Source organism: Triticum aestivum, chromosome 6A (assembly GCF_018294505.1).
Source record: "Triticum aestivum cultivar Chinese Spring chromosome 6A, IWGSC CS RefSeq v2.1, whole genome shotgun sequence".
NCBI lineage: Eukaryota > Viridiplantae > Streptophyta > Magnoliopsida > Poales > Poaceae > Triticum > Triticum aestivum.
In genome coordinates this window covers 156,055,295-156,082,568 of record NC_057809.1, presented here as the reverse complement: position 1 = coordinate 156,082,568, position 27,274 = coordinate 156,055,295, and the positions used below count along the sequence as shown (strand labels likewise).

Sequence of the window (27,274 nt, the reverse complement as noted above, 5' to 3'; positions counted from 1 at the left end):
ACCCCCGTATAGAACCCAGGCCACAGCAGCCATGCTCCGTCGCCTCCTACTCCGCCAAGCTCGTCGGCGCCATTGCTCCTCCTCATTCTCCTCCGCCTTGCCCCTCTCCTCGCCGACCTTCGCCGTCTTCGGCGCCAACACCGGCGTCGGCAAGACCCTCGTCTCCGCGGGCCTCGCTGCCTCCCTCCTCCGTTCCCACGCCGCCTCCCCCTCGGCCGTCCTCTACCTCAAACCGCTCCAGACCGGCTTCCCCGCCGATTCCGACGCGGGGTTCCTCTACCGCAGGGTCCCCGCGCTTGTCCGCCCCTCCCACGCTGCGCACCTCGTCGCCTCCATCGACACCCTCTCCCCTGCCCCGTCAGTGGAAACCCCATCCCCTTCCCGCGAGGAGGCGGCCTTCTCCTACGATGGGGAGGGTAAGGCGGCGAGGAAGCTTCTGGCTTGCAGGACGCTGTACGCATGGCGGGAGGCGGTGTCGCCGCACCTGGCAGCGGAGAGGGAGGGGATGACGGTAGAAGACGCGCATGTGAGGTCGCTCCTGGCGGCGTGCCTCGCCGAGGGGGAAAATTTGGGGAAGGGGGAGGGGGATGTGTGGAAGCTGGTCGAGACCGCCGGCGGCGTGGCCAGCCCGGGCCCGTCTGGCACGCTGCAGTGCGATCTCTACCGGTGCGTTCTGATGCCTCTTCAGCCGTAAATATGCTGTTTTATTCGTTAATGTTACCAAACGCGTACTAGTACACATGTTCTCCGGGGTGTTCAGTTTGAATTAATTGATTTCTCAAAAAGAAGAAGTTTGAATCAATTGAGGAAATGAAATGGTGTGCAATTTAGTACTCCCTCTGTAAACTAATATAAATAGTGATCTAAACGCTCTTATATTAGTTTATAGAGGGAGTATGATGCAATTGACGTTTCTGCTATATATACCCGTTTCCAGTGTTTAGTCCAGTGATATAGTCTGATTTTTGTTCTGTCTATTCACAAGGGATCTCAATACCTAAAAAGAATTGTTAGCCTATTCCATCGAAATCACTATCACATTGGTGTAGTTTGTAAGAAGATATCATGCAAGCTGGAGATAACAATGGTGGTTAGTGAGCATGATAATTGCGGTGAACGATCTGCTGCTTTGAAGTTTTCCTGAGGTTGTATGTTGGATATCCTGTTGATTTGTTGTGTTCTCAACTTTTCATTTACTGGAGCAGTTTATGTTTTTGATTCTATAAGTGCTGAAAGTAATCACATATTTGGTGACCATTTGTGAAATATTTCTGATGTATGTCTACACACCCATCTCTTTTTCTAACATGTTTTATTTGTTGGGAAATTATGGTGATCTTACCAGACATAGAGCATACTTCAAAATCCTTTAAACCACGTTCGAATTGGTTACATGATTGCATCTATTTTTAAAGAACCTTGTGGCCTATTTAATTGTTCACACAAACTTCATTACTGCTCGGCGTATTAGATTGATTTACATCAACACACTTCTTGATTCTGTGACTCTTGGCAGGCACTTTAGGTTGCCTACTATTCTTGTTGGAGATGGCCGTCTTGGTGGTATTTCAGGCACTTTATCGGCATATGAAACTCTGTTGCTCAGGGGGTATGATGTTAGCGCAGTAATTTTGGAAGATTGTGGTTTGTCAAACGACAAGTTCTTGCTTTCTTACTTGAGAAATAGGTAACATGCTTCAGTCTTATTGTTATTTTTATAATGTTTTAGCAGCTCCGATTTCATTGATATGACAGCTTCACAATGTTTGTATTATTTAGGGTACCAGTGCTTGTTTTGCCACCTATTCCAGAAGATTCATCAGATGACCTAACTGATTGGTTTTCCGAATCATCTTCAGTTTTTGGTTTGCTTGAAGATGCCCTGCGATCTTTTCATTTGAAAAGAATTCAGAGGTTAAACAGTATGCAAAGAAAAACAAAGGATTTACTGTGGTGGCCCTTCACTCAGCACAATCTTGTACCTGTAGATTGTGTTACAGTAATTGATTCGCGCTGTGGTGAGAGTTTTTCAGCATACAAGGTTTGTCCAATGTATATTCCAAGCTTTTGAAAAGAAATTTGAAATGAAGCTTTGAAACATCAGCGGCATTGTTATGGAATCTTTTGATGTAGGTGAAAGACAACAAGATGATGATGATCCCTCAGTTTGATGCATGTGCAAGTTGGTGGACTCAAGGACCTGATTCTAAGTTGCAGGTTATTCTTGCACTTCCTGTATTTTCAAAATCTCCTTTACCTTGGTTTGCTAAGGGAACTCTTATTGCAGGTGTTCTATGGCTAAAGTTCTGTACGTTGAACTATTGACATGCAATTTTTGTGGCCTAAATTTCTCTTTCATCATCAGATTGAACTTGCAAGAGATATGGGCTACGCTGCTGCTAGGTATGGCCATGTGATGTTTCCAGAGAATGCTCATGAGCCTGCTCTTCGTTGTGCTGAACTTTTGCTTGGGGGAATTGGTAAAGGTTGGTGCTTTTACTTGTTTTTCATCTATTATAATGTATGTGCAGCAGAATCAAACTGCACGAGTATAAGTCACCCCTTAACGAATAAAATGGTGTATTAGTATGAAAAATGACTCATTTAAAGCACCCTTTAGCTACCAAATTCCGCAATTTAGAGCTTATTGTTTGCACCTGAACACGTCATTGTGTGCCTCCGACATCGAGCGTGATATGCTAGACACGTCGTTAGAGGAGCCTCACCGGGAGCGTGATAGGGAAGACACGCCGATGGATCTCTTGAGACCCGAAACCCAACACGCCCGGGAGGGACCCCTTCAGGGCACGTGGCAGCAATGGGCTGCCCTAGTTCGGCTTGGTCGCTCCTAGAGCGTTGAGGTTTGCGACATTGAAGGCGAAGAACAAGAAGCAGAAAACCAGGGCAAAGGAGACGTAGATAAAACATAAAAGTAGTAAATTGATTTGTCCGATTGTGTGTTGTCCAACGGGAAGGGGAGCCTTGGCGCAACGGTAAAGCTGTTGCCTTGTGACCATGAGGTCACGGGTTCGAGTCCTGGAAACAACCTCTTGCAGAAATGTAGGGAAAGGCTGTGTACTATAGACCCAAAGTGGTCGGACCCTTGCCCGGACCCTGCGCAAGCGGGAGCTACGTGCACCGGGCTGCCCTTTTTTTATGTGTTGTCCAACGGCCATCACCCTTCACATATTTATAGGGCGGCTAGTCTTGTTGTAAGAGAGTAGGGCTCCTAATCTAAATACATGCTTCTCAGATATCTGATTCAACCATCTAATGTCTTACCATATGGGCAACTTCCCTTTTTTCTCTTTCTTGCCTTTCGAGTATTGTGTGTCTAACTTGGTTATCAACACACGCACCCCTGGTTTTGGTCAAAGCTTGTGTGCCAAAAAAATAACTTGCACCTATTTGAGGACTAACGACATGTTTATACATATTCCTAGGGCAATAACAGGTTATCAATTGAGTTATGAGGTCTAATTGTGATAATGAAGTATCAGCCATGAATGCCCAGGCTTCCTGCCACACATGTGGATAAAGCTTCTTCAAATATACCATTGAGAGCTTGGGGGAGCAAATTCCTTGTAAAGATTCCTCCAAATTCGAATTTATGGAAACCACCCTCACAATCTTTAAAAGGACGTTCCCGACTCGGAGACCACTTCCTAAACTTGTTGCTCTTGAGCCAATTGGTAGGATCACCTTGCACACTAGGTCAAAAACTTGAAAGTTCTTCAAGTTGACCTTTTTGGTGTAAGCTTGCCAAGTTTGTCTCTCTCTATGACCTTCAAAGCACCGAAACACTTATCAACGACTTCATCAAGATTGTCCATCATCACATTGTGAAAATCCACCGTCGATAAGTCGTTTTGTTTAGCTAATCTCAAGGCGTCCAGATTTACCCCAATGGTTAAAACCATCTCTTATCCATACACAAGCTCATATGGAGTTACGATTGTAGCACCATGCCTTGAGATTCTATGCGCCCACAAAGCCTTGAACAACACATCATGCCATCTTCTTGGATTATCTTTAATCTTCCTGATGATTTTAATTAACATCTTATTGCCTGTCCTTTGGCTTGGGCATAATATGGAGATGAATTGAGCAACTTTTATCTTATAAGATTCGGTAAATTCTTTTACTCGACTCATATAAAAAACGAACCTTGATCCGAAGTTAATGCTTGAGGAATAATAAATCCATGGATAATGTGCTTAGTAATGAATTGAATTACCTCCACACGAGTCATATTTTTGAGAGGCGCTGATTTAGACCACTTGGTGAAACAATCAGTAGGCACCTACACAAATCAATGCCCCTTTGAAGGAGGATGAATCTGTCCAATGGAGTCCAATCCCCAATCTCTGAAATTGGCCATAACTCGACGATAGGATGCAACATAGCTGGAGGAGCTATATCACCAAACTTTTGACAAGCTTCGCACCCTTTATAATACCTGAAGCAATTGTTAATCATCGTTGGCCATTAAAATCTAGCATGCCGCGACAAGCACTTCAGTGCGCTGACTGATGAGTGCCACAAATGCCTTCATGTACCTCTCCCATAGCAATTCCTGAAAAATATACGACCAAATTTGCAAATAGGTAAATTAGTTGTCAGATGTACCTGTTCAAATATGTTGGGGAAGCACGATGATTGCGTGATTTGAATGATATCTTGCTCCGCTTTCTGATGGCTCTCCAACACCCTGTCCTCTTCTTCTGGATCTTGTGCCTCATCACTCTAATGTTTCATGTCAACCGAACTTTGTTCGGCTACATATGTTTGTTGTTGATGCTCGCCAATTTCTTTGGCACGAAACTCATGGTGCAGAATGAAAGCTCTCTTACAACAACAACAATAAAGCCTTTAGTCCCAAATAAGTTGGGTAGGCTAGAGCTGAAACCCATAAGATCTCGCGACCAACTCATGGCTCTGACACATGGATAGCAAGCTTCCACGCACCCTTGTCCATAGCTAGTTCTTTGGTGATACTCCAATCCTCCAGGTCTCTCTTAAAGGACTCCTCCCATGTCAAATTCGGTCTACCCCGACCTCTCTTGACATTCTCTGCACGCTTTAGCCGTCCGCTATGCACTGGAGCTTCTGGAGGCCTGCCCTGAATATGCCCAAACCATCTCAGACGATGTTGGACAAGCTTCTCTTCAATCGGTGCTACCCCAACTCTATCTCGTATATCCTCATTTCGGACCCGATCCGTCCTCGTGTGGCCACACATCTGTCTCAACATACGCATCTCCGCCACACTTAACTGTTGAACATGTCGCCTTTTAGTCGGCCAACACTCGGCGCCATACAACATTGCGGGTCGAACTGCAGTCCTGTAGAACTTGCCTTTTAGCTTTTGTGGCACTCTCTTGTCACAGAGAATGCCAGAAGCTTGTCGCCACTTCATCCATCCGGCTTTGATTCGATGGTTCACATCTTCATCAATACCCCCATCCTCCCGCAGCATTGACACCAAATATCGGAAGGGGTCCTTCTGAGGCACTACCTGCCCATCAAGGCTAACCTCCTCACACCTAGTAGTACTGAAACCGCACATCATGTACTTGGTTTTAGTTCTACTAAGCCTAAACCCTTTCGATTCCAAGGTTTGTCTCCATAACTCTTAACTTCCTATTTACCCCCGTCCAACTATCGTCAACTAGCACCACATCATCCGCAAAGAGCATACACCATGGGATATCTCCTTGTATATCCCTTGTGACCTCGTCCATCACCAAGGCAAAAAGATAAGGGCTCAAAGTTGACCCTTGATGCAGTCCTATCTTAATCGGGAAGTCATCAGTGTCGACATCACTTGTTCGAACACTTGTCACAACATTATCGTACATGTCCTTGATGAGGGTAATGTACTTTACTGGGACTGTGTGTTTCTCCAAGGCCCACCACATGACATTCCGTGGTATCTTATCATAGGCCTTCTCCAAGTCAATGAACACCATATGCAAGTCCTTCTTTTGCTCCCTGTATCTCTCCATAAGTTGTTGTACCAAGAAAATGGCTTTCATGGTTGACCTCCCAGGCATGAAACCAAACTGATTTTTGGTCACGCTTGTCATTCTTCTTATGCAGTACTCAATGACTCTCTCCCATAGCTTCATTGTATGGCTCATCAGCTTAATTCCACGGTAATTAGTACAACTCTGAACACCCCCTTGTTCTTGAAGATTGGTACTAATATACTCTGTCTTCTGGCATCTTGTTTGCCCAAAGAATGAGGTTGAAAAGCTTGGTTAGCCATACTATCGCTATGTCCCTGAGGCCTTTCCACACCTCAATGGGGATACAATCTGGGCCCATCGCCTTGCCTCCTTTCATCCTTTTTAAAGCCTGCTTGACCTCAGACTCCTAGATTCGCCGCACAAAACGCATGTTGGTCTCATCAAAGGAGTCGTCCAGTTCAATGGTAGAACTCTCATTCTCCCCATTGAACAACTTGTCGAAGTACTCCCGCCATCTATGCTTAATCTCCTCGTCCTTCACCAAGAGTTGGTCTGCTCGGTCCTTGATGCATTTGACTTGGCCAATATCCGTCCTCTTCCTCTCTCAGATCTTGACCATCTTATAGATGTCCCTTTCGCCTTCCTTCGTGCCTAACCATTGGTAGAGGTCCTCATACGCCAGACCCCTTGCTTCACTGACAGCTCGCTTTGCGGCCTTCTTCACCATCTTGTATTTCTCTATGTTGTCTGCACTCCTATCCAGGTATAGGCGTCTGAAACAATCGTTCTTCTCTTTAATCGCCTTCTGCACATCATCATTCCACCACAAGGTATCCTTATCTTCGCTTCTTCCCCTGGACACTCCAAACTCCTCCGAGGCCACCTTACGAATGCAATTCGCCATCTTCATCCACACATTGTCCGCATCCCCTCCTTCCTCCCAAGGGCCCTCCTTAATGACCCTCTCCTTGAACGCCTGGGCTACCTCCCCCTTGAGCCTCCACCACTTCGGTCTAGCGACTTTGGCACGCTTATCCCGCTGGACATGAATCCGAAAGCGGAAGTCAGCAACCACCAGCTTATGCTGAGGTACAACACTCTCTCCAGGTATCACCTTACAGTCTAGGCACGCACGCCTGTCTTCTCTTCTGGAAAGAATGAAAGCTCCCTTAACTCCAGAAAAATCAAGCACGATCGTCTTGCCATGTCCTTGCTCAACCAAGCTTGCTTCTTTTGATTTGATAGATCCGAAACATGTACAATTTGATTTGGCCCTCCAATAACCGAACTACCCTTATCATTTGAATCACTCTTCTCATCAACTCTATCAAATGGCATACCTTTCTTTCTTCCTTAATTCTACCCGTATTGCAACATAATCTGGAATCTGCCCCCTTTTTATTTGTTCAAGGCAAAGAGCATTATTATACCTTGGTGCAGCGGTAAAGCTGTTCACTCATAATTAGGCAATGAGATATGGGTGATGCCGAAACTTTGCAATTGTGTAGGGGACATATAATATGCTATGGTACTAGGTGAAGGCATACACACTCCTGCAGAACTTTTACTCATTCGGTTATGATCGTTATGAAGGTGTGGTGCCGAATTATGGATATTAACATTTGCATATGGTGCTGAAAATTAGTAACATGAGGGGTATCACATGACAGTTGAAGGTAATTAGCTGAATAACTAGCAGTAGCATGGCCTGTTCTCCCATCCATTGATGTGTTTAATGGTAGACTCGCATATTGTGAGTTAATTGTTGATGTATAAAACAGTGAAATATCCTCTTGCATGGGTTGAAATTCCTAACATGAGATCTCTCATAATGATTAACTGAACTAAACACATTTTTCGTCGGCATATGGATTTGTGGGATTGCCGATGCATGAGAGTTCGAGATGTCTCGTAATGATTAACTGAACTAATCATGTTGTTCATCCGCATATGGATTTGTGGGGTTGTCGGTACATGAGAGTTTGAGATGTCTCATAATGATTAACTAATCATGTTGTTCATCGATATATGGATCTGTGGGGTTGCCAATGCATGAGAGTTCAAATACACATGTTGCATCTTGCCAATATCATAAGAATGTTAAGTACTCGTACTTTGCATCGGCTCTTGCATGTAATCAAATGTGCAATTGAAAATTCTAGGGCTAGCTGATACAATATGATCATCAAAGGATCTAGCAACACCAACATATGAATTATTTACATCTACATAAGTAAATTGGGTATTTATATCACATAATGGACCGTTCAAAGTCCCCCCCCCCCCCCCCCCGCAGAGTCGCCAAAAAGCGTCTTGTCACACGAATGTGCCTTTGGCGTTGAGCGTGATACACAAGAGTCGTCATTGGAGGAGCCTCACCAGGAGAGCGATACGCAAGACACACCGGCGAGGTCTTGCCAGGAGGGACCCCGCTAGGGTATGCGGCGGCAATGAGCTGTCCTAGGTCCGCCTGGCAGCCTCGAGGTTTGTTGCCGTTGAAGACGAAGAGAAAGAGAAGCAACAAACTACAATAAAGGAGAAGTAGATGAAAGATAAAGTATTAGATTGATTTCTTTTGATTGTTTGTTGTCCAATCGGCCATCACCCTTCACATGTCTATAGACGGCTGGTCTTGCCATAGGAGAGTAGGATTCCTAATCTTAACATATGTTTATCTGATTTGGCCATATAATCTCTTTCCGTATGGGTGACTTCCTTTTTTTTGTCTCTTTCTCGCCTTCCAAGTATTGATTGCCAAATTTGGTTATCAACATTACTACTCCCTCTGTTCCTAAATATAAGTCTTTTCAGAGATTCCAGTATGGACTACATACGGAGCAAAATGAGTGAATCTACACTGTAAAATATGTCTATATACATTCGTATGTAGTCTATATTGAAATCTCTAAAAAGACATATATTTAGGAACGGAGGGAGTAGATTGGTAGATAATTGTGCTTACCTGAAGAAAGGAGACAACAAAATGGGCACATTTGTGAACAAATGATATGTGCTTATCTGACTCATATTGATCTTTAAATTTTCCACACAAAAACATTATTTCTGGTTTGCTGAGATAATAATGTTTCAGTTGTTCTTGTTTCATTGTTAGTGTCCTGTTATTCAAGTCACATTGCTCAGGAACATTTTGTTCATTGCACATAGCTTCCTTGTAATTTGTTGGTCAGATTGGGCTTCCAGAGTTTATTATTCGGACAATGGATCAACGGCAATTGAAATAGCTCTGAAGATGGCATTTCGCAAGTTTTCACTTGATCATGGAATTCTACTCTATAGTGACAAGAGTATCACCAACGAAAGGAATATTCAGTTAAAGGTTTGCTGCTCTTATACTAAAAGTACTTATCCTCATTGTTTTTAGGTTTCTGGAGCAGCATAAGGTTGTGGAGGAGTAACTCCACCTTGCTGCTACAATGTGTACAACACAAGTGTTGAAGGAACAACTTCAACGTGCTGCGCTAGATATCACTCTAGAGGCGGAGACAGGGCCGATATGGCAGCAGGAGTTCAATCCAAAACTCCTAGAACGCAAGATCTAGTCCAAGATCTTAGATAACAACACCAAGTTCTATTATCTATACTATCTATACTACTATATAGTATACGAGTAACTCACAATATGGACCGTTGGATAGTTTCAATCGAATGGCTCATGTTTGTTTGCTTGGATTCTGGTGCAATATATACCGTTGGATAAGAAAATCCAACGGCTGTTATTCCGGGGATTCGCCATGGTGCAGTTGGCTCCTGCATGCACACATGGTAGCCTCCAGACTGGGACTGAGCATGTAACATATGGTGCCTATTCTGCATCAATCCAGTAAGCTACAGAGGATTCTTTTTATTAAAAACAATTGATAGCTACTCTGCCTGATTCTCTGCACAACCTGCAAAGCGAAGGAAAGGCCAACTCGGTAGAAACCTACAGGCAAAAAAAGTCTAACCTCAAAATGCTTCAAGTCTCTACGATTTGGCTGGATAATAAAAAATGAACACCTATCTGTGTTGATTTGTTCGCTGTAAAAAAAAGCAAAGAAAAACGTCCTGCTGGTCTCCCTGCCAATATGCTTTTCCGTTCTTATTTTCAGGTATGCTTCTCTTAAGGTAAATATAATTTTACATTTCTTCTATTATTACATTGCTTATCAAACTATATTTAAATAATGTGTGCACACAATTAAATATGTATTATCCCCGACAAATAATTTGAAGTTTTATACCTTCCAAACTACATTCATCAGATGGGCCTGACATAAGGATCATGGACATAATATGAATAGACGATTTTCTGTATATCAAAACCAATATCTGAACAAATATATGTTGATGATACAATTATTTCATAAAGCACATAGGTGTCTTAGATTAAAAAGCGAACCGCATATTGTAGAACGTCCCAAAATAATTTATTATCATTTTCGTGTTAGATTTAAGATGAGTGAGTTGTGATTATTTTAATATTTTAAAAAAATTCTATTGATATTTTTAATATTTATTAATGTTGCACCTGTGTATCGTTCACATCGTCCGCTATATGGGCCTACATAAGGATCAAATTTACATGTTGGAAACTATCTGAAAGGAAAAAATAAAAGAATGTAACACAAGTATAGGATAAAGAGATAAATGGTTTATTTCGGGTTTTATTAACACCGTGCACTGACTGGGGTAAAGGGCATGTGAAAAATATCTCTAGATAAAATGACAAGCAAAAAGAAATTTAAGAACTCCCTCAAATGTTGCATTTAGGGGCAACCTACATGTCACGTGCCTAAAAACAATTTATTTTAGTAAGTTTTGTCCCCAGTCCGATTCAGGTCCATCGGCTAGAACTTCATATTCCCCCTCATTTTCGTGTTCTTTCTCTTCTTTATGTAACCATCGCCCAACGCTGACCCAACAAAGCACTGCCTTGCCCTCTAGACTCCACCTCCTCTGCCCTCTTGGCCTCCCTCTAAAACTCACCAATTCCATGTCGGCGAGCTCCCGCCACCCCCATTGCACCCGAACCCATCAACCTATGACTCCCCTCCACCGACAGTGATGTTTTTCGCGTCGTCCCCGGTTCCGACACTCCTGGCTCGGCCTAGCAAGCGCACCTATCTCGGGCATCAGACGTTAGGTGAAATCGACTGGTCTCATTTGCAATTTCACACAACTAAGAAATAACAAAATCTTTGAATTAATTATATATCAGTTTTACCTGAATAAACAATGACTAATTTGTCTATTATATCATCACTCCTATGTTATGCTTTATTTATAACATTCATGGACCTTTTTTTTTTGCAATACTCATTGAAAAATGGAAAAATGTTGTGTGAGCCGTGCCCTGCTGAGTTATTTGTTATTATTGTGCATGATTAAGTATTGACGTGCAAAGCACGTGCAACTAACTAGTAGGTAGTGGGGGTGCATAGTCTGGGTACAAACTAGAGGTGAGGACCTCTATTTATAGGGCTTTGGGAAGCCTTCACATACTTCTACTAATGGTTAGAACACTTTAGAAAACATTACTTAAGATTCACCATTCTACTCATAGCTACTCACAACTAGAGGACTCTAGAAAATAGTAGGTAGGGTAGAAAAGATAAGAAATACTACAGTAGCGTGGGAGCATCTAGAAGTAGCCAAACAAATCTGACATACGATTTTATTTTATTTTCTTTTTCCTCATCTAGTGTTCCTCATCATTCTTCCCTTGTTGTTTGGAACTCAGCCCTCGAGTTATCTTCATAGAGCGCTTCTTCTGGATGGTAGAGAGTCGAGTTTGCAACATTGAAAGTGTTGGATATACCCATGTCACTTGGAAGATCTATCGCATAAGCATTATCATTTATCTTCCTGACAATAGAGAAGGGCCCATACCTTCGCTGCCTAAGCTTCCCTTTAACACCTAAAGGCAGCCTCTCTTTTCGGACGTAGACCATCACCTTATCACCAATTTGGAATGATTTCGGCCTCCTTTTGCAGTTAGCAAGTTGTTTATATTTCTGATTTTGTGCTTCCAAAACACCACAAATTTCTTCAAATAACTCAGTGTAATTATCAACAAAGGACAATGCTGATTTTGAGTTTCCCCTTGATGGTAGCTTCACCAGGTCCACCACATGTGTTGGAACTTTAGTGTAGACAACAGAAAAATGACTCCTTCCTGTTGATCTATGCTTGGAGTTATTGTAGGAGAACTCTGCAAGAGATAAAGTCAAATCCCATTGTCCCTTTCTTTCTCCACAAATGTACCGGATCAGATTACCCAAAAATTTGTTCACCACTTCAGTTTGTCCATCTGTTTGTGGATGGGCAGTGCGAAAATTTCAATTTAGTGTTGAATTGCTTCCACAAAGTGAGCCAAAATGCAGCAAGAAACTTGCTATCACGGTCTGAGACGATGGACCTTGGAACTCCATGAAGTCTGACCACTTCCCAAAAGAATAGGTTTGCCACATGATGAGCATCCGTTGTCTTGTGGCACGGGATGAAATGAGCCATCTGAGAGAATCTATCCATGACCACGACCACGACCACAAACACGGCATCACTCCGTCGTCTTGTTCTTGGCAAACCCAAGACGAAGTCCATAGAGATGTCCTCCCATGGAGCAACAGGAACAGGCAAAGGCATGTATAACCCTGTGTTTTGAATTTGGCCTTTGCAAGTTTGAGATATCGGGCATCGCTGAACAAACTTTCCAGCATCTCTTTAGTTGTGGCCAAAAGTAACGAGCTTCCAGGTTAGCGGTAGTCTTGTCACGTCCAACATGGCCACTAAGATCTCTTGAATGGAGTTCTCTGACCAGTTTGTCACGTAGAGAACTTCTTGGAATGCACAAACGATCATTTTTGAAGAGATTGCTATCTTGCATCAAATAGTCATCACCTAATGGCTAGCCCTGATGTGTTTTACCCAAACATGGCCAAAGTCTTCGTCATCCTCATACAACTCCTTATTTGATCCATGCCTGAAAGTTCAACCTCAGAAGAAGTCAAGAGGCATGCGCAACGACTCAAAGCATCGGCCACTCGGTTAGTCGTTCAAGATTTATGCACGATGAGATAGTTAAACCTCTCCAGATATACTGCCAATCTTGTTAGCATGCGATCAACATGTTCTTTATTTCTAAAATGCTTCAAGGATTGATGGTCAGTGTAGACGACAAACTCTTTAGGCAGCATATAGACTTCCCAAGTTTTCAAAGCTCTAAAAACGACATACAATTCTTGCTGATAAGTATTCCATTTCTGTCTAGCCTCGTTTAACTTCTCACTAAAGAAAGCAATGGGCTTCCTTTCTTGAGATAGAACAACTTCAATGCCTACTCCACTTGCGTCACACTCCAACTCAAAAGTCTTGTTGAAATCAGGTAGCACCAAGACAGGAGCTTGTGAGAGTTTTTGCTTGACCTCATTGAAACTAACTTCAGCCGGTTCTGTCCATTAGAACCTCCCTTTCTTCAGGCACTCGGTAATTGGTGCCATGATAGTGCTGAAATTCTTCACAAACTGCCTATAGAAAGTTGCAAGGCCATGAAAACTTCTTACTTACGAAATGGTCTTCGGAGTTGGCCATTCTCGGATTGCTTCAACCTTAGTTATCAACAAGAATACCGTCACATGTTATGATGAATCCTAGGAGAAGAAGTTGTGTTTGCAGGAAAACACATTTCTTCAAGTTGACGTAGAGCTCATTTTCCCTTAGTACTTCTAGCACCTTTCGGATGTGATCATAGTGTTCATCCTCATCCTTGCTATAGATCAAGATGTCATCGAAATAGACCACAACAAAGTGGGATAAGAAGGGTCGAAGGACTTGACTCATCAGGTGGATAAAGGTACTTGGTGCATTTGAGAGTCCAAATGGCATGACTAGTCATTCAAACTGTTAGGAATATGCAACTTGTATTTCCAGGAGGCCATAGGCCAGGATATATACATGTACAAGTGTGGAATATATGCAGGAAACCCCTTATACAATAGGGTAAATACGAAAGGTTACATGGCTATATATATATACACTCTAACACCCCCCCTCAAACTCATGGTGGATTAACAAACTGAGTTTGGAGAGATAGAAGCCATGCTGCGCTCTAGTCTGGGCCTTCATCAGAAAATCCGCCAACTGTAACTCGGAAGGCACATACTGAAGAGCAATAACCTGATCCTTCACACCAGCGCGCACATAGAAAGCATCAACACCAATATGCTTGGTGAGCTCATGCTTTACAGGATCGCGCGCAATGCTAATAGCACCTGTACTGTCAGATAAGAGTTGAGTAGGTGTAGTAACAGAAACACCAAAATCCTGAAGTAACCACCGTAACCAAGTCACCTCTGTCGTCAAAAGAGCCATAGCTTGTAACTCAGCCTCTGCACTCGAACGGGAACTGCAGTCTGTTTCTTCGTCTTCCAGGCAATGAGAGAACCACCAAGAAAAACACAGTAAGCAGAAAGTGAACGGCGATCAAAGGGATCACTAGCCCACGTAGCATCTGAATAGGCCTAAAGCTGTAAAGAACTAGAGCGAGGAAAGAATAGACGGTGAGAGATCGTGCCTCAAAGATATCGGAGAACACGAGGGAGGTGACTATAGTGAACCGAAGTGGGAGCGGAGACAAACTGACTCAGAATATAAACCGGATAAGAGATATCCGGACGAGTGACAGCTAGATAGACAAGACTCCCAACAAGATGACGATAACGCGTCGGGTCAGGCAAGGGGTCACCATCAGTACCACGGAGGTGAACATTGAGCTCCATGGGAGTCTCAACAATGCGCTCATCGGTAAGAGCAGCACGAGTAAGAAGATCCTGTATATACTTTTCCTGGGATATAAAAAAGGCATCAGAGGTAGAAGAGACTTCAATCCCAAGAAAGTAGCGAAGAGGTCCAAGATCGGACATAAGAAACTGCTCACTAAGATGGGCCTTTACAAAGGCAATATACTCGGGGTCGTCGCCAGTGATGATCATGTCATCAACATAGAGAAGATGAAGAGTCCGACCACGAGGAGAAAGGTGGACAAACAATGCTGGATCATGAGCACTCGCTGAAAAACCAGCGGCAGTTACCACAAAGGCAAAACGCTCAAACCAGGCGCGGGGGGCTTGCTTAAGGCCATAGAGAGAGCGACGAAGACGACATACAGAATACCCAGGTGGTGGCTGCATGTATACCTCCTCATGCAGCTCACCATTAAGAAAGGCATTCTTAACAGAGTAAGGTGTGATAAGATTGCCTCAACTAGCAACAGAAATAGGAGTACCATCAGCAGTGAGTACATGAACAGGAAAATCAAGCAATTTAAGAGATGACAAATTTGAAGAATGAGAAGACATATGAAAAGAAGCTCCGGAGTCCAGAACCCACGAGGATGTACCTGACTGTGTAGAGGGTGGTTGCTCAGTGCGAGAAGCATCAGTCACAGAAGCTGCAGTACCCGTCGAAGGAGAACCTGAAGCGGCAAGCAGACGCTTAAGTCGCAGAATATCCTGCTCAGTCAAGGCGGTGGCTGAAGATGTCGAAGTAGAAGAAGTCCCTGAAGCTGATGATCGCGCCTTACGCAGGTGTTTCTTCCTCTGGAAGCACTGAGACTCAACATGACCATCCATATTGCAGTAGCCGCAGTGAGGACGAGACCGACCCTGGCCGCCCGTAGGAGTAGGCAAGAGCGGAGGAGCACTGGAGCGGGATGGGGTCGGTGCAGCAGGCGACATAACAGGAACTCGAGCAGCAAGCATAGAGGGAACCTCAAGTAGACCAGCACCACGTAGGCGAGTCTCCTCCGCACGAATCTCAGAAAGCGCCTCCATGAGGGAGATACGACCACGAGCAAACAACTGAGTACGCTCGGGCTCAAACTCCTTACGGAGCCGAGATAAGAACTCGTAGACACGATGAAACTCCAAATCAGCCCGCACAGCCTGGCAACACTGACAAGTACGGCAACCAGCAATGCGGAGAGAATCAAGCTGACGCCAGATAGCAGAACTCTGTGCATAGAAATCGTCAACACTGGAGTCACCCTGCTGAAGAGCATGTTCCTGCCGGACCACAGACAAATATAAGGCATCACCAGAGGGCCGATAGCGCCGACGGAGACGGGTCCACATCTCAGATACGGTAGGGAGCCCCAAGAACTCAGAGGCAAACTGAGGCAGAACACTAGCAGTGAGAACAGCTGCGGCACGGGCATCCTCATCAAGCCACTGAGTGTAAGCATAAAGAGCCTCATGATAAGTCTGAAGAGCCTCCTCATAAATCAAAACCTGCTCATCATAAGCATGGACGGCGGCGTCATCTGCAAGCTTAGCTGCATCCTTCGCAGCTTGATCAGCATCGGCAGCAAGAACCGGTGGCATCGACGGAGTAGGAGCCACAGGAGCAATCGGACACGGGGGACAAGGTACCTCGCCAGACAGAACGCCCCAAAGACGAATACCACACATATGAATGCGCATAAATCCGACGAACTCGGTGTAGTCGGTGTAGTTAGTACCATCAAAGATCACCGGACAGCGAGGAACTGCAACATAGTCGGACGCCGTAGACATTTTTTTTTCACTGATCAATAGAAAGGCAGACGGAAGACCACACAGCTAGCGCACACGCGTGACTAGCAAAAGTAGTCCAGCACCAAGAGGCGGGTCGAACACGCCCACGGCTCCACGCGAGGCGGAGTCCACGTGCAGCGGGCGCGTCAAGCGGCAGATGGATCGAGCGGCAGGTGAGCTTGGCGGGTGAGCGTCTGCGGGCAGCTCGGACGGGACGGGAGGGCTCGGGTGGCTCAACTGCTGGCGGCTCGGACGAATCTGCGGGAGACGGAGTGGATCTGCCGACGAGATCGCTCGGGCTGAAGTGCTCGGGCGGCTTGAGGCAGGCAGCGGCGAGCTAGATCCAACACGAGAAGCCAGATGCGTTGACCAGCGTCTGGGTAGATAGCAGCAGCAGGCGGACCTGCGGATGAGACGGGACAGCGACGGCGCAAGAGCAGGGTTGACCTGCAGTGGTGAAGGCACCGAAGAGCAGCGCTGGCCAAGAGAAGAAGGGCGGCGGCTGCGTGGACGATAGATTGGATCGAGAGCACGAGTTGCGCGTGCTAAAAAAGAAACCCTAAGGCTCTAATACCATGTTAGGAATATGCAACTTGTATTTCCAGCAGGCCATAGGCCAGTATATATACATGTACACAAACAACCCTTCCTTTGTTTTGAAGGCTGTTTTCCATTCATCCCCGGGTCAGATACGACAAACAACAACAACAGCAAAGCCTTCCTTCAAACAACCCTTCCTTTGTTTTGAAGGCTGTTTTCCATTCATCCCCGGGTCAGATACGACAAACAACAACAACAGCAAAGCCTTTAGTCCCAAACAAGTTGGGGTAGGCCAGAGGTGAAACCCGCGACCAACTCATAGCTCTGGCACATGGATAGCAAGCTTCCACGCATCCCCTGGTCTGATACAAATTTGATGATATCTGCTTCTTAAATCTAGCTCTGTGAATACTCTTGCTCCACTAAGTTGATCCAACATACGTCCAGATGGAGAATAGGGAATCTATACCTTATGGTGATCTTGTTAATGACTACTATCCATACACATTCGCCAAGATCCATCTTTCTTGGGCATGAGCAGGGCTGGTACAACACATGAGCTAATACCTTCTCGAATGTGCCCCTTTTGCAGCAATTCCTCCACTTTCTCATTCAATATATCATGCTTTTTGGGCTCATTCGGTAGTGTGGAAGATTAGGAAGACTTGCGCCCGGAATTAAGTCGATTCTATGTTGAATCCCCCTCATCGGTGGTAGGCCTTGTGGCTCCCCAAGTATGTTATGAAATTCTGCTAATAGGCCACATACCTTTGCTGGAATTTTAACAACCGGGTGCTCTTCTCCTTTTACAATAAGTGCATCACACAAATCTGCCTCCTTCAAGTCTTCCATAAACTCATTAGAGGTGTGGGAGATAGTTAACATACTTCTCCCTTCGTCCTGTCCTTAAAGATATTACCATTAGTTTTGTTTCGTAGAATAATGATCTTTCTCTTTTTCCAAATAAAAGAGTAGGAATTTTTCTTGCCTTTGTGTGTAGTATCCACATCAAATTGCTAAGGTCTCCCAAGAACATGACTGGCATCCATGTCAACCACATCACACAACACATTTGAGCGATAATGTTTGCCCAAAGAAAGTGGCAGGTTGCATTGTTTGGTGATCCTCATATTCACTCCTTTCTTGATCTACCCAATAGTGTAGGGATTTGGGTGATCATGTGTTCAGAGACTAGTTCTAGTCTAGTCGGATCCAAAAAAAATAAAATCCAATTGGGCGGAGTGAAGATGCAAGCAACCGGAAGCATGATTATGACTGAGGGGCGGTGGCGGGGACGTACTGGAATTTGATGGATGTCGGTAGTCGGCAGTGGAGGGGCTGATGGTGCGGTGGCGGTGGCGTGACTAGTGTGAACAGAACTCAAAACTATAAAGGACTAGAACCTAAAACCTACAGCTCTACATGACGATGCAGACGTAAACTCAAAGATGGAATGCACTGAAAAGAAAAGTTGTGACAGCTCAGACTGGTTGGACAGGACGATCTAACCCTAATGTTTTTGGCTTTTTCATGGACTATAGGTATAAAGAACAAAAGTTAATCTTGAGTACAATTTTGTTGGAAAATCTCACCGAGCAACCTGGAAATCTGATACCACGTGATAGGTACAAGGTGTCCCAATCTTTCAATGAGATAGTATCGACTTTGTTGGAGACTTTGATGACCCAACTACACTGAACACTCAGCGGTGTGCCTTAGCAGTCACTAAACCAACTATGCTATGGTTATTGACAGTGTTGGAAACACAGTCCACCTGATCATGAGGATCAATCCCTACATGCAACCGAAGAACAAGTGAGAATTGGAGATATGCAATGTAAATTGCAGGTATAAATCAAAATTCTTGATTAACGCAGTCAGGTTTCGATGACGCGTACAAGTCTGAGGTCTCACTGATTTTCGTGTCTATGGCAAAGAGTAGCAAACGCTAAATACCTTAATTCGGTACCCTAATGGGGATTTGAACGGTCAAGTTGGTAGATTGTGAAAAGAGTGGTGGCTTAGGAGCAGCAGATGAAATTCCTTCTCCTTCATCTTGAATCTTCACTTGAGGAATTTCTTTAGAAGGTGGAGCTTCCTCGTCTTCAACGTGGGCTTCTCTTTCTCAGGATTGTAAACCATGTGCACACGATCTGTCTTGAACTTTCGATCTTGCACCACATGATCTATAAGCTTTTGACTATAAGGAGCAAATGGGCAACTTCTTGATTGATCTTGTGAAGCCTCTCTTATGCACTCACATATGTATTCCATGAGATTGAATGGAGTAACCTTATCAAGGTTGGCCATTAGCTTCATTGGGTGCCCTCTAATGTTGGTTGTGTCATCTATGTTTGGATCAAGAGTCAATCTTAGCAGGTAGTTCGAAGTGTAAAGTCTGGGAAGAAGACCTGTGGTTTTCCAATAGTTCTTTGCAGGTATTTTCTCCTTGTAGAGACACTTCATATCTTTAGTGGACAACTTTGGCCTCTTATGGATAGACTTGTATCTAGGATTGTTAGATCCTTCCAATCCAAGCGCTTGGGCAAATTCTCCCATATTTGAGATGTACTTGATCCTGTTGCTCACATCCATGGGAAAGATCTTGTGGTCTTATTCTCAAACTGGACAGTGGCGTGAAACTAATCTAATTAGTCCAATCTTCCTTTTGAACCATTAGAGCATCAACCTCGCTCATTGCACATATCAACTGGACATTGGGATATCTCTGAGAAATATAGATGTACTAACACCTTACTGAGCATGGTAGATTTGGAGAGGTGTGGTATGTGATTGGAAACTTATGCTGCAGACCCATAGCCATTTAGGGATTCCAGCCAATTTCTGGAATCAGCCACTTGCGAGGACCCCACATATGCTATCAACACTGGCAAACGTACCCCTCGAACTCTTTTATTTGGCTTACTGACCCCCATTTCCTTCTTAAGTCATTGTCAAATGTCACATCTATACTTCTGTCCTCACCATCTTCCAAAACTTCTGTCACACCTAAGAACCTTCACTTCTGCTGATGGCACTGGTGACTGATGTAGGGCTTACACACTGCATGGTGGATGCTGTGGTCATCTACAGTTGTTAACATGCGGAATTTGGAAAATTAGGTGAATAGAACTCCAAATTCATGAATAGGGTAATAAAACTCATAACTCTAAAGGTCCTTTTATATACGAGAGGCCTGGGATTTGGATCGTTAAAATTAATTTCAGTTTCGACTAGATTCAAACACTCCATAAAAACAACTCCTATATTCATAGTATTATGAAGAATCAATTATGTTTTTGCCTGGTTTCATTATTTACCACTGTGTAATTTAGTTCCTCACAATGTCCAACTTGTTTGTTCTCATTGGTCAGTAATTCATAACTATATCTAGAGGCAAACAAGGTAGTCTGGACCAGAAATATCTAAATCCTCATTTTCGTCCCTTCTTATATGTTGACATATTAATTGAATTCTTTGATCTCTAGGTCCTTGCTCTAAAAGGTTCATATCATGGTGATACCCTGGGTGCTATGGAAGCTCAAGCTCCATCAGCCTATACATCGTTCCTTCAGCAGCCATGGTATGTATCAAGTTCAGTTTCACTCATATCCTGCATGCTTAGAAATATTCACACCTTTTTCTGATGACTGTCTTTCCCGACTGTTGCCATTTTTTTGCACTACTGTTTCCCTTTCATATCTTGATTTGTCTGCAGACACAGTACATATTTCTATCAAGACATAGAACTGCTGTTCCTCTAAGCCCCTTTCTTGCTATCAGTTTCAAAATAAGTAAATGTGGAATCTCTCATTTAAGGGTTTTTCTGCAGGTATTCTGGGCGGGGACTTTTTCTAGATCCTCCAACAGTGTTCATAAGAAATGGGACATGCGCACTTTCTTTGCCCCCGTCGATACAGAACTGTCATCTGAGCCCTGGTGATAAATGTCGGTAACTCGTTTGAGAAGTCAGATTATATATGTGTAATTTTAACATAACTTATATATTTGGACTGACAACTGAAATTGCAGGTTTTCCTTCATTAGCTGAAGTCTTCTGCAATAGTAGGGACTCATCAGCTGCAGCTGATTTATACTCAACCTACATATCCCAACAACTTTCAGAATATTCCGTGTCAAGTAACACAGAGCATATTGCAGCACTTATTATAGAACCAGGCAAGTACATTGTTCTCCATCAGCCGAGTGAACTGCTTGGATATTCACTGTTTGACATATGCCTTGATTTATATTGAGTTGAATTGGAGGTCCCATGGTAGGATCACACATCATATAATCGATTTAGAATCTAGGATCACAAATCTTAGAAATAATGCAGAACTGTTAGGGTCGCTGTGCCAATCTAGGGTTGCAGAAACGCAGAATCATATGCCACAATTGAGATTCTGAAAACCTTGCGTCACACAGTCGGCTAGAGGTGAGAGTATGTGCTTACTCCACACAAGTTTTTGTTCTCCCGTTTGTTGGTATGTACATGTAGGAACTGTATAATTGCTTGTTTTTTTTTTCTGCTTCGTATGTTGCTGTAATGTTTGATCCTCGTTAACTCCTAGTCATGCAGTGATACAAGGTGCTGGGGGAATGCACATGATAGATCCACTTTTCCAGCGAGTACTTGTCCATGAGTGTAGAGACCGAAAAATACCTGTCATATTCGATGAGGTCTTTACAGGGTTCTGGCGTCTTGGTGTGGAGGTAACAGATCGCAACAATCTTCGCGGATAATACATGATAAAAGTTAGCTCACGCCTTCCAGAAATCATGACAACTTCTTTCTTTCTCAGTCTGCTTCAGAGTTGCTCGGCTGCTTACCTGATGTTGCATGCTATGCTAAATTGATGACTGGTGGGATAGTACCCTTAGCTGCAACGGTAACAACAGAAGCAGTTTTTGAGGCCTTCAAAAGTGACTCTAAGGTATATTTTGGATGTGTTTCTGTGTGCTCAGGCTTCAATAAACTAAGAACATCATTTTTTATGTTATGCGGAAAATGATTACAGTAAATATGGGGCTGGAGGCACTCATAAGTTTTTATAATGTGTCCAGCTTACAGCGCTTTTACATGGCCATTCCTACACTGCTCATGCCATGGGATGTTCTGCGGCAGTAAAAGCTATCCAATGGTTTAGAGATCCATCCACAAATTCAAATCTCGATTTTGATCGTATGAAGCTCAAGGAGGTAATGAATTTTAATTGAATGAACTTGTATAGATTTATGGAGGAAATGGTCAGCAATGTGTCTTTGTGTCTTAGAAGCTTCGGTACTCTCTCCATTATTAGCATGTTGGCCACTCAACTAAATGTGCATCACAGTAATATGAAATTACCTTAAGTCGGAGACGAATGATTTATCCCAAGTTCACACTTTGGGGGAGTGCTAATCTTCGCTGGAGAGGCGTTGGAATACCAAGTATCCTTCTAGGAGTCCCCACAATTCCAAGAGTAACAAGATCCACAAGGGATTCAGTGGGAATTGTTGCAGTGCATATGTGGATTGCCTAGCCCTTTCCATAAGTTTGGACTTTTGGTTGCGTTGGCTAGTGCATGAAGCTTAACAGGAATCAACTTTCTCAAATTGGTTTGTTAGAACTAAAAGGCGACATGTTCAACAGTTAGGTGTGACGGAGATGCGCATGTTGAGATGGATGTGTGGTCACACGAGGAAGGACCGAGTCCGGAATGATGATATACGAGATAGAGTTGGGGTAGCACCGATTGAAGAGAAGCTTGTCCAACATTGTCTGAGATGGTTTGGGCATATTCCGCGCAGGCCTCCAGAAGCTCCGGTGCATAGTGGATGGCTAAAGCGTGCTGATAATGTCAAGAGAGGTCGGGGTAGACTGAACTTGACATGTGAGGAGTCCGTAAAGAGAGATCTGAAGGATGGAGTATCACCAAGGAACTAGCCATGGACAGGGGTGCGTGGAAGCTTGCTATCCATGTGCCAGAACCATGAGTTGGTAGCGAGATCTTATGGGTTTCACCTCTAGCCTACCCCAACTTGTTTGGGACTAAAGGCGATGTTGTTGTTGTTGTTGCAGAACTGTAGATCGAGATATCATCTATCTTCCCCTAAATTTGTGGCAAGGGTGGAGCACCATGGAAGGAGATCTCAAGCTTTTGGAAGGTCACAACAATGGTGGAGAGATAGTGGAGTCCTTCCCTTCCTTGTGGGGAAGGGTTTTTAAACAGGGTCCCTCTAATACCTACTAGTTGGGCCACGTACAGAACTGCCCAGGGGCTCTAGGCCAGGCTCTGGGTGACTTTCGAGTGAGCCCAGAAGGTACTGGACCTGTCCGGACCCTCTGAGTGCCCGGGGTTCCAGTCCGGTCCCTAGGTGATTTCTGGGCGAGTCCAGACTCCGGGCCGCTCCAGTGGCTCAACGAGCAGCCTTTTAAAGGCGCTCTCCGAGGTTTTTTAATGGGATTGTGGCTGTATATTGTTTATTTAAATATAGTTGATTCCAACAAGTCATCCAAAGCATACCCCATCTTAATAGTGTGGCTTTTCCCATGACTCAAAATAAAGAAATCATAGCCAGAAATAAACGACCATCTTATTTTAACCTTTTTGAGTGGGGTGTCTGCAACTATGCGTGCTTCTCTCCGAATGGACTAAATGTCTAAATCATTTAGTATATACTCAAGAAAATGATTAGTCCTATAATCACCTTGTCACTAGCACAAAAACTCCTTAACGGGCGTATATGTCCTTCAATCTGTTCCATCATAACATGTGATATTATTATCTTACTCCTTTTTTGTTACAAAATTAATGGTGGGTTCACAGGTTGATGTGCTTTGGGCATATATATAGGGTCGCGCTATTTGTCACCCTGGGTGAGAAATGGTTATTCTTCACCCCCTCTCTAATTTGACATCAATGCAACGTATTTTTACGTTTCGTAAATTTTGTCTTGTTTCATACATAAAAAGAGAACGTAAAAAAATATGTACTCGCCGTAAAAAATATTTTATGTTACGTAAAATTACGAATGTAAGAACATAGTGTAAAACATACATAAAATGTGATTTTTTTCCGGTCTTATAACCTTTTTTTTATTTTTTATACCAAATTTTACATATTGAATCAATATACATGTAACTATTTATATTGTAAACGAATTTATTTAGGAAGCGATCGTAAGATTACCTCGAGTGAAAAATAATTTATTCTGCACCCTGGGTAATGAATAGTCACACTATATATATATATATATATATATATATATATATATATATATATATATATGAAGTATCTTTGTTAATGTAAGAAATTTCTTTGCTAATGCTATGTTCTGTCAATTCGTAGATGTAGTTTTACAGTTCTAATGTCTACCAAAATTTGCAGCTATGGGATGGCACACTTGTGAACCAGTTATCGTCACTGCCAAATGTAAAGAGAGTAGTCTCCTTGGGAACTCTGTGTGCAATTGAGCTGCAGGCCGAGGGATCTGATGCCGGGTATGATACTCTTGATAGTCATTAATTTGTTTCATTGATGGTATCTTGGAAAAATTTACCTTAAACTTCTTCAGTGAAGAGGAAAAATCACTTTTCTTAAAGACACCCGCATGCACGCCCATAGACACACGCACAAAACAAAATATGGCATTTTTCATTAACAAGAACATGGACTTGTTTGCGAACCACTCCCAAAATGATATGCACATAGCTTGGATCTGTTTGAGAAAAAGAAGACACTCACTGGGCCACCCCACCCTCACGATCCTACTCACAAACATATGGTTGCCATGCATGACATGTCACTCGCCCTCCTGTTCTGCCCCTGGTGCCGCCTTTCATATCAGGACCTGTTTAGTTGCTATGGAATCCAATTTTCTCTAGAGCATCCCTTTTTTGCTCTTTGCTGTAGAGTATCTATAGTAAGGTGCTGTATGACTCAAAGTGCAGTATAATAAGAGCGTTTACATGTAACTGAAATGTCAAACACCCTAGTACATGTAGATGTATTGATGTCCTGATTTTTTCCATTGACTGAATTGTGTTGATATGTGACCGCTGTGAGTCCTGGATCTGCCTCAGCTAACTTTAGTTGAATGATAGCCAGTGTTGTAAAGATTAGTGAATTTAAGCAAATCATATTGCATGGACATGCCTAGGCCCAGGGCTAGGAGGGCTCTAGCCCTGGCCCAGCCCAAGTATACAAGGGATGTGTATGCTTTTTTGTGTAGGAATGCCTCATCCTCGCCCACGTCGCCAGCTCCACTCAATCAATCAAGTCCTGCGCCCAGCACCCGGTCACCACGCATGGCGCCCTACAGATAGGAGTTTCTGTTGTACCTACCTGATCCAGCCGTTGTGCCACGGCCTATATAATACACCATTCTTCTTTTTGGCCCAAAATACTGAAACCTGGACAGTGAACAGTCCAGCTCAGCCCCTTCCTTCATCCAATCTTGGACATTGCATAGTTGGTACTTGTAGCACGAGAGAACAACTGCTATCATTCAGTTCCCAGTCCATTAAATGCTTCATATCTATATTACTTACTTTTTTCTAGCAATTTGTACCCCCAGTTGAACGAGGATATGAGACAACAATGATGTCATAAGCACGCATCATTCTCTCCACTCATTGGATGAAAACTTGATTGTTTTTTGATTCTCCATGATACCTTGTCCTCTATTCTGGTGAAGCCATGTCTAGATTTCTTGCAAATTCAGTTTCAAATTATAAGAACCCAAAGAACTAGCTGGAACTCTATCAGTTAAAGCCAAAACATCAAGATTGTACAAGGGAACAAGAGAAGAAAAAAACTAAATACCTAGTGAAGTACAAGATGCTAAACAATTCAGTTAGGGACGAATTCACTACTTTATTTGATTATAAAACACTAAGTGTACTATGACTGGACTGCTCTTGCTCTTATGTAATATTCCCTTAATCATCATTTCTGGCAGGTATGCGTCGTTGTATGCGAGATCCCTGATCCAGCAACTTCGAGAAGAGGATGATATCTATGTGAGGCCCCTGGGCAACGTGATATACCTAATGTGTGGTCCTTGCACGACCAGAGATGTCTGCACGGAACAACTCTCCAAAGTGTACCGTAGAATCAGTCACTTCAATCCAATTCACTGAGGATAGTTGTGAGCAGAAAGTCAGAAAATCTATGCTAGCTTTAGTTTCCGGCCAGCAGACAATGTGCCCCGCCTCAAGGTGAAAGCTTATGGAGCTTTTGAATATGTAGTTCAGGCTGGATGTAAGTTCAGTTACAATGTTCTCCTATGATTACGTGGAAGTGGGATGACATTACAAAGAGAAATAGGCCTACTCTGCATTTCCCACTTCCATGTAATCATAGTAATATTACCCAGTATAGGCCTATTTCTCTTTGTAATGTCATATATATAAGATTTGTTCCAAAGTTTTGGCTAATCGTCTCCGCGAGATTTTAGATGAAATCATTGCAGAAGAGCAAAGTGCCTTTGTGCCGGGGAGGCTCATAACTGATAATTTTTTGACGGCTTACGAATGCATCGATGCCATCAAAAGAAAGAAGGGGAAGCAAGGTTGGTGTGCAATCAAGATTGATATGATGAAAGCATATGACCGCGTTGAGTGGGAGTATTTGCAGGCAATGATGCACTGCCTGGGCTTCTCTGAAGATTGGTTATCTCTTGTGATGAAGTGTGTCATCTCAGTTAGCTTCCAAGTGAAGGTTAATGGTGAATTGTTACCCTCTTTTCGTCCTTCAAGAGGGACCAGGCAAGGGATCCCATATCTACCTACTTGTTTCTACTCTTATGGAGAAGGATTATCATGTATGCTTAAGAATTATGGAGCCTAGGTGGACAGAGGAATTAAAGCGGGGCTTTGATCTCCATGGGTGTCACATCTTTTGTTTGCAGATGAGTGTCTGGTGCTCATGAAGGCAGATGGGTGAAGTGCAAACCGCTCGAATGATATTCTCAATGCCTATAGCATTGGCTCAGGTCAGAGTGCAACCAAAAAAAAACTCGATTTTCTTCATCCTGAATTGTTGAGCATCTATTAGAAGGGTTGTTCGAAACTGTTTGCAAATTTAGAAAGAGGCCCTAGCAGAGAAGTATCTTGGTCTACCGACTGCAACAGGGAGGATCACAAAACAGAACTTTGAACATATTGTTGAGTCTGCAAGATCAAGAGTCCAGGATGGAGTCACA

General features: G+C 43.4%; 1 protein-coding gene across 3 annotated transcripts; it reads left to right on the top strand.

Annotated features, from left to right (window-relative positions):
- Positions 1-26,496, top strand: LOC123132596 (bifunctional dethiobiotin synthetase/7,8-diamino-pelargonic acid aminotransferase, mitochondrial). 3 transcript variants are annotated; one of them, XM_044552424.1, is made up of 14 exons: positions 1-666; positions 1,517-1,687; positions 1,780-2,041; positions 2,134-2,217; positions 2,366-2,486; positions 9,161-9,309; positions 20,572-20,666; positions 20,916-21,031; positions 21,116-21,262; positions 21,666-21,799; positions 21,889-22,020; positions 22,151-22,285; positions 24,457-24,569; positions 26,030-26,496. In XM_044552424.1, exons 1-14 carry the CDS (start codon positions 32-34, stop codon positions 26,208-26,210), a joined length of 2,475 nt encoding a protein of 824 aa, XP_044408359.1. In that variant the 5' UTR covers positions 1-31; the 3' UTR covers positions 26,211-26,496. The 3 variants fall into 3 exon arrangements, with proteins under 3 accessions (XP_044408359.1, XP_044408361.1, XP_044408360.1); XM_044552426.1 differs by lacking the exon at positions 26,030-26,496 and adding an exon at positions 23,896-23,945; XM_044552425.1 differs by lacking the exon at positions 26,030-26,496 and adding an exon at positions 23,896-23,955 and having other exon boundaries at positions 24,457-24,552.
- The last annotated feature ends 778 nt before the right edge of the window (positions 26,497-27,274 follow it).

What these genes read in the sequence shown, in the direction of transcription:
- LOC123132596 (XM_044552424.1), top strand. Translation starts at nt 32, where the DNA reads ATGCTCCGTCGCCTCCTACTCCGCCAAGCTCGTCGGCGCCATTGCTCC. An exon ending in CTGCAGTGCGATCTCTACCG is followed by an intron (nt 667 to 1,516) that starts GTGCGTTCTGAT and finishes GACTCTTGGCAG; the next exon opens with GCACTTTAGGTTGCCTACTA. An exon ending in AAAGGAATATTCAGTTAAAG is followed by an intron (nt 9,310 to 20,571) that starts GTTTGCTGCTCT and finishes TTTGATCTCTAG; the next exon opens with GTCCTTGCTCTAAAAGGTTC.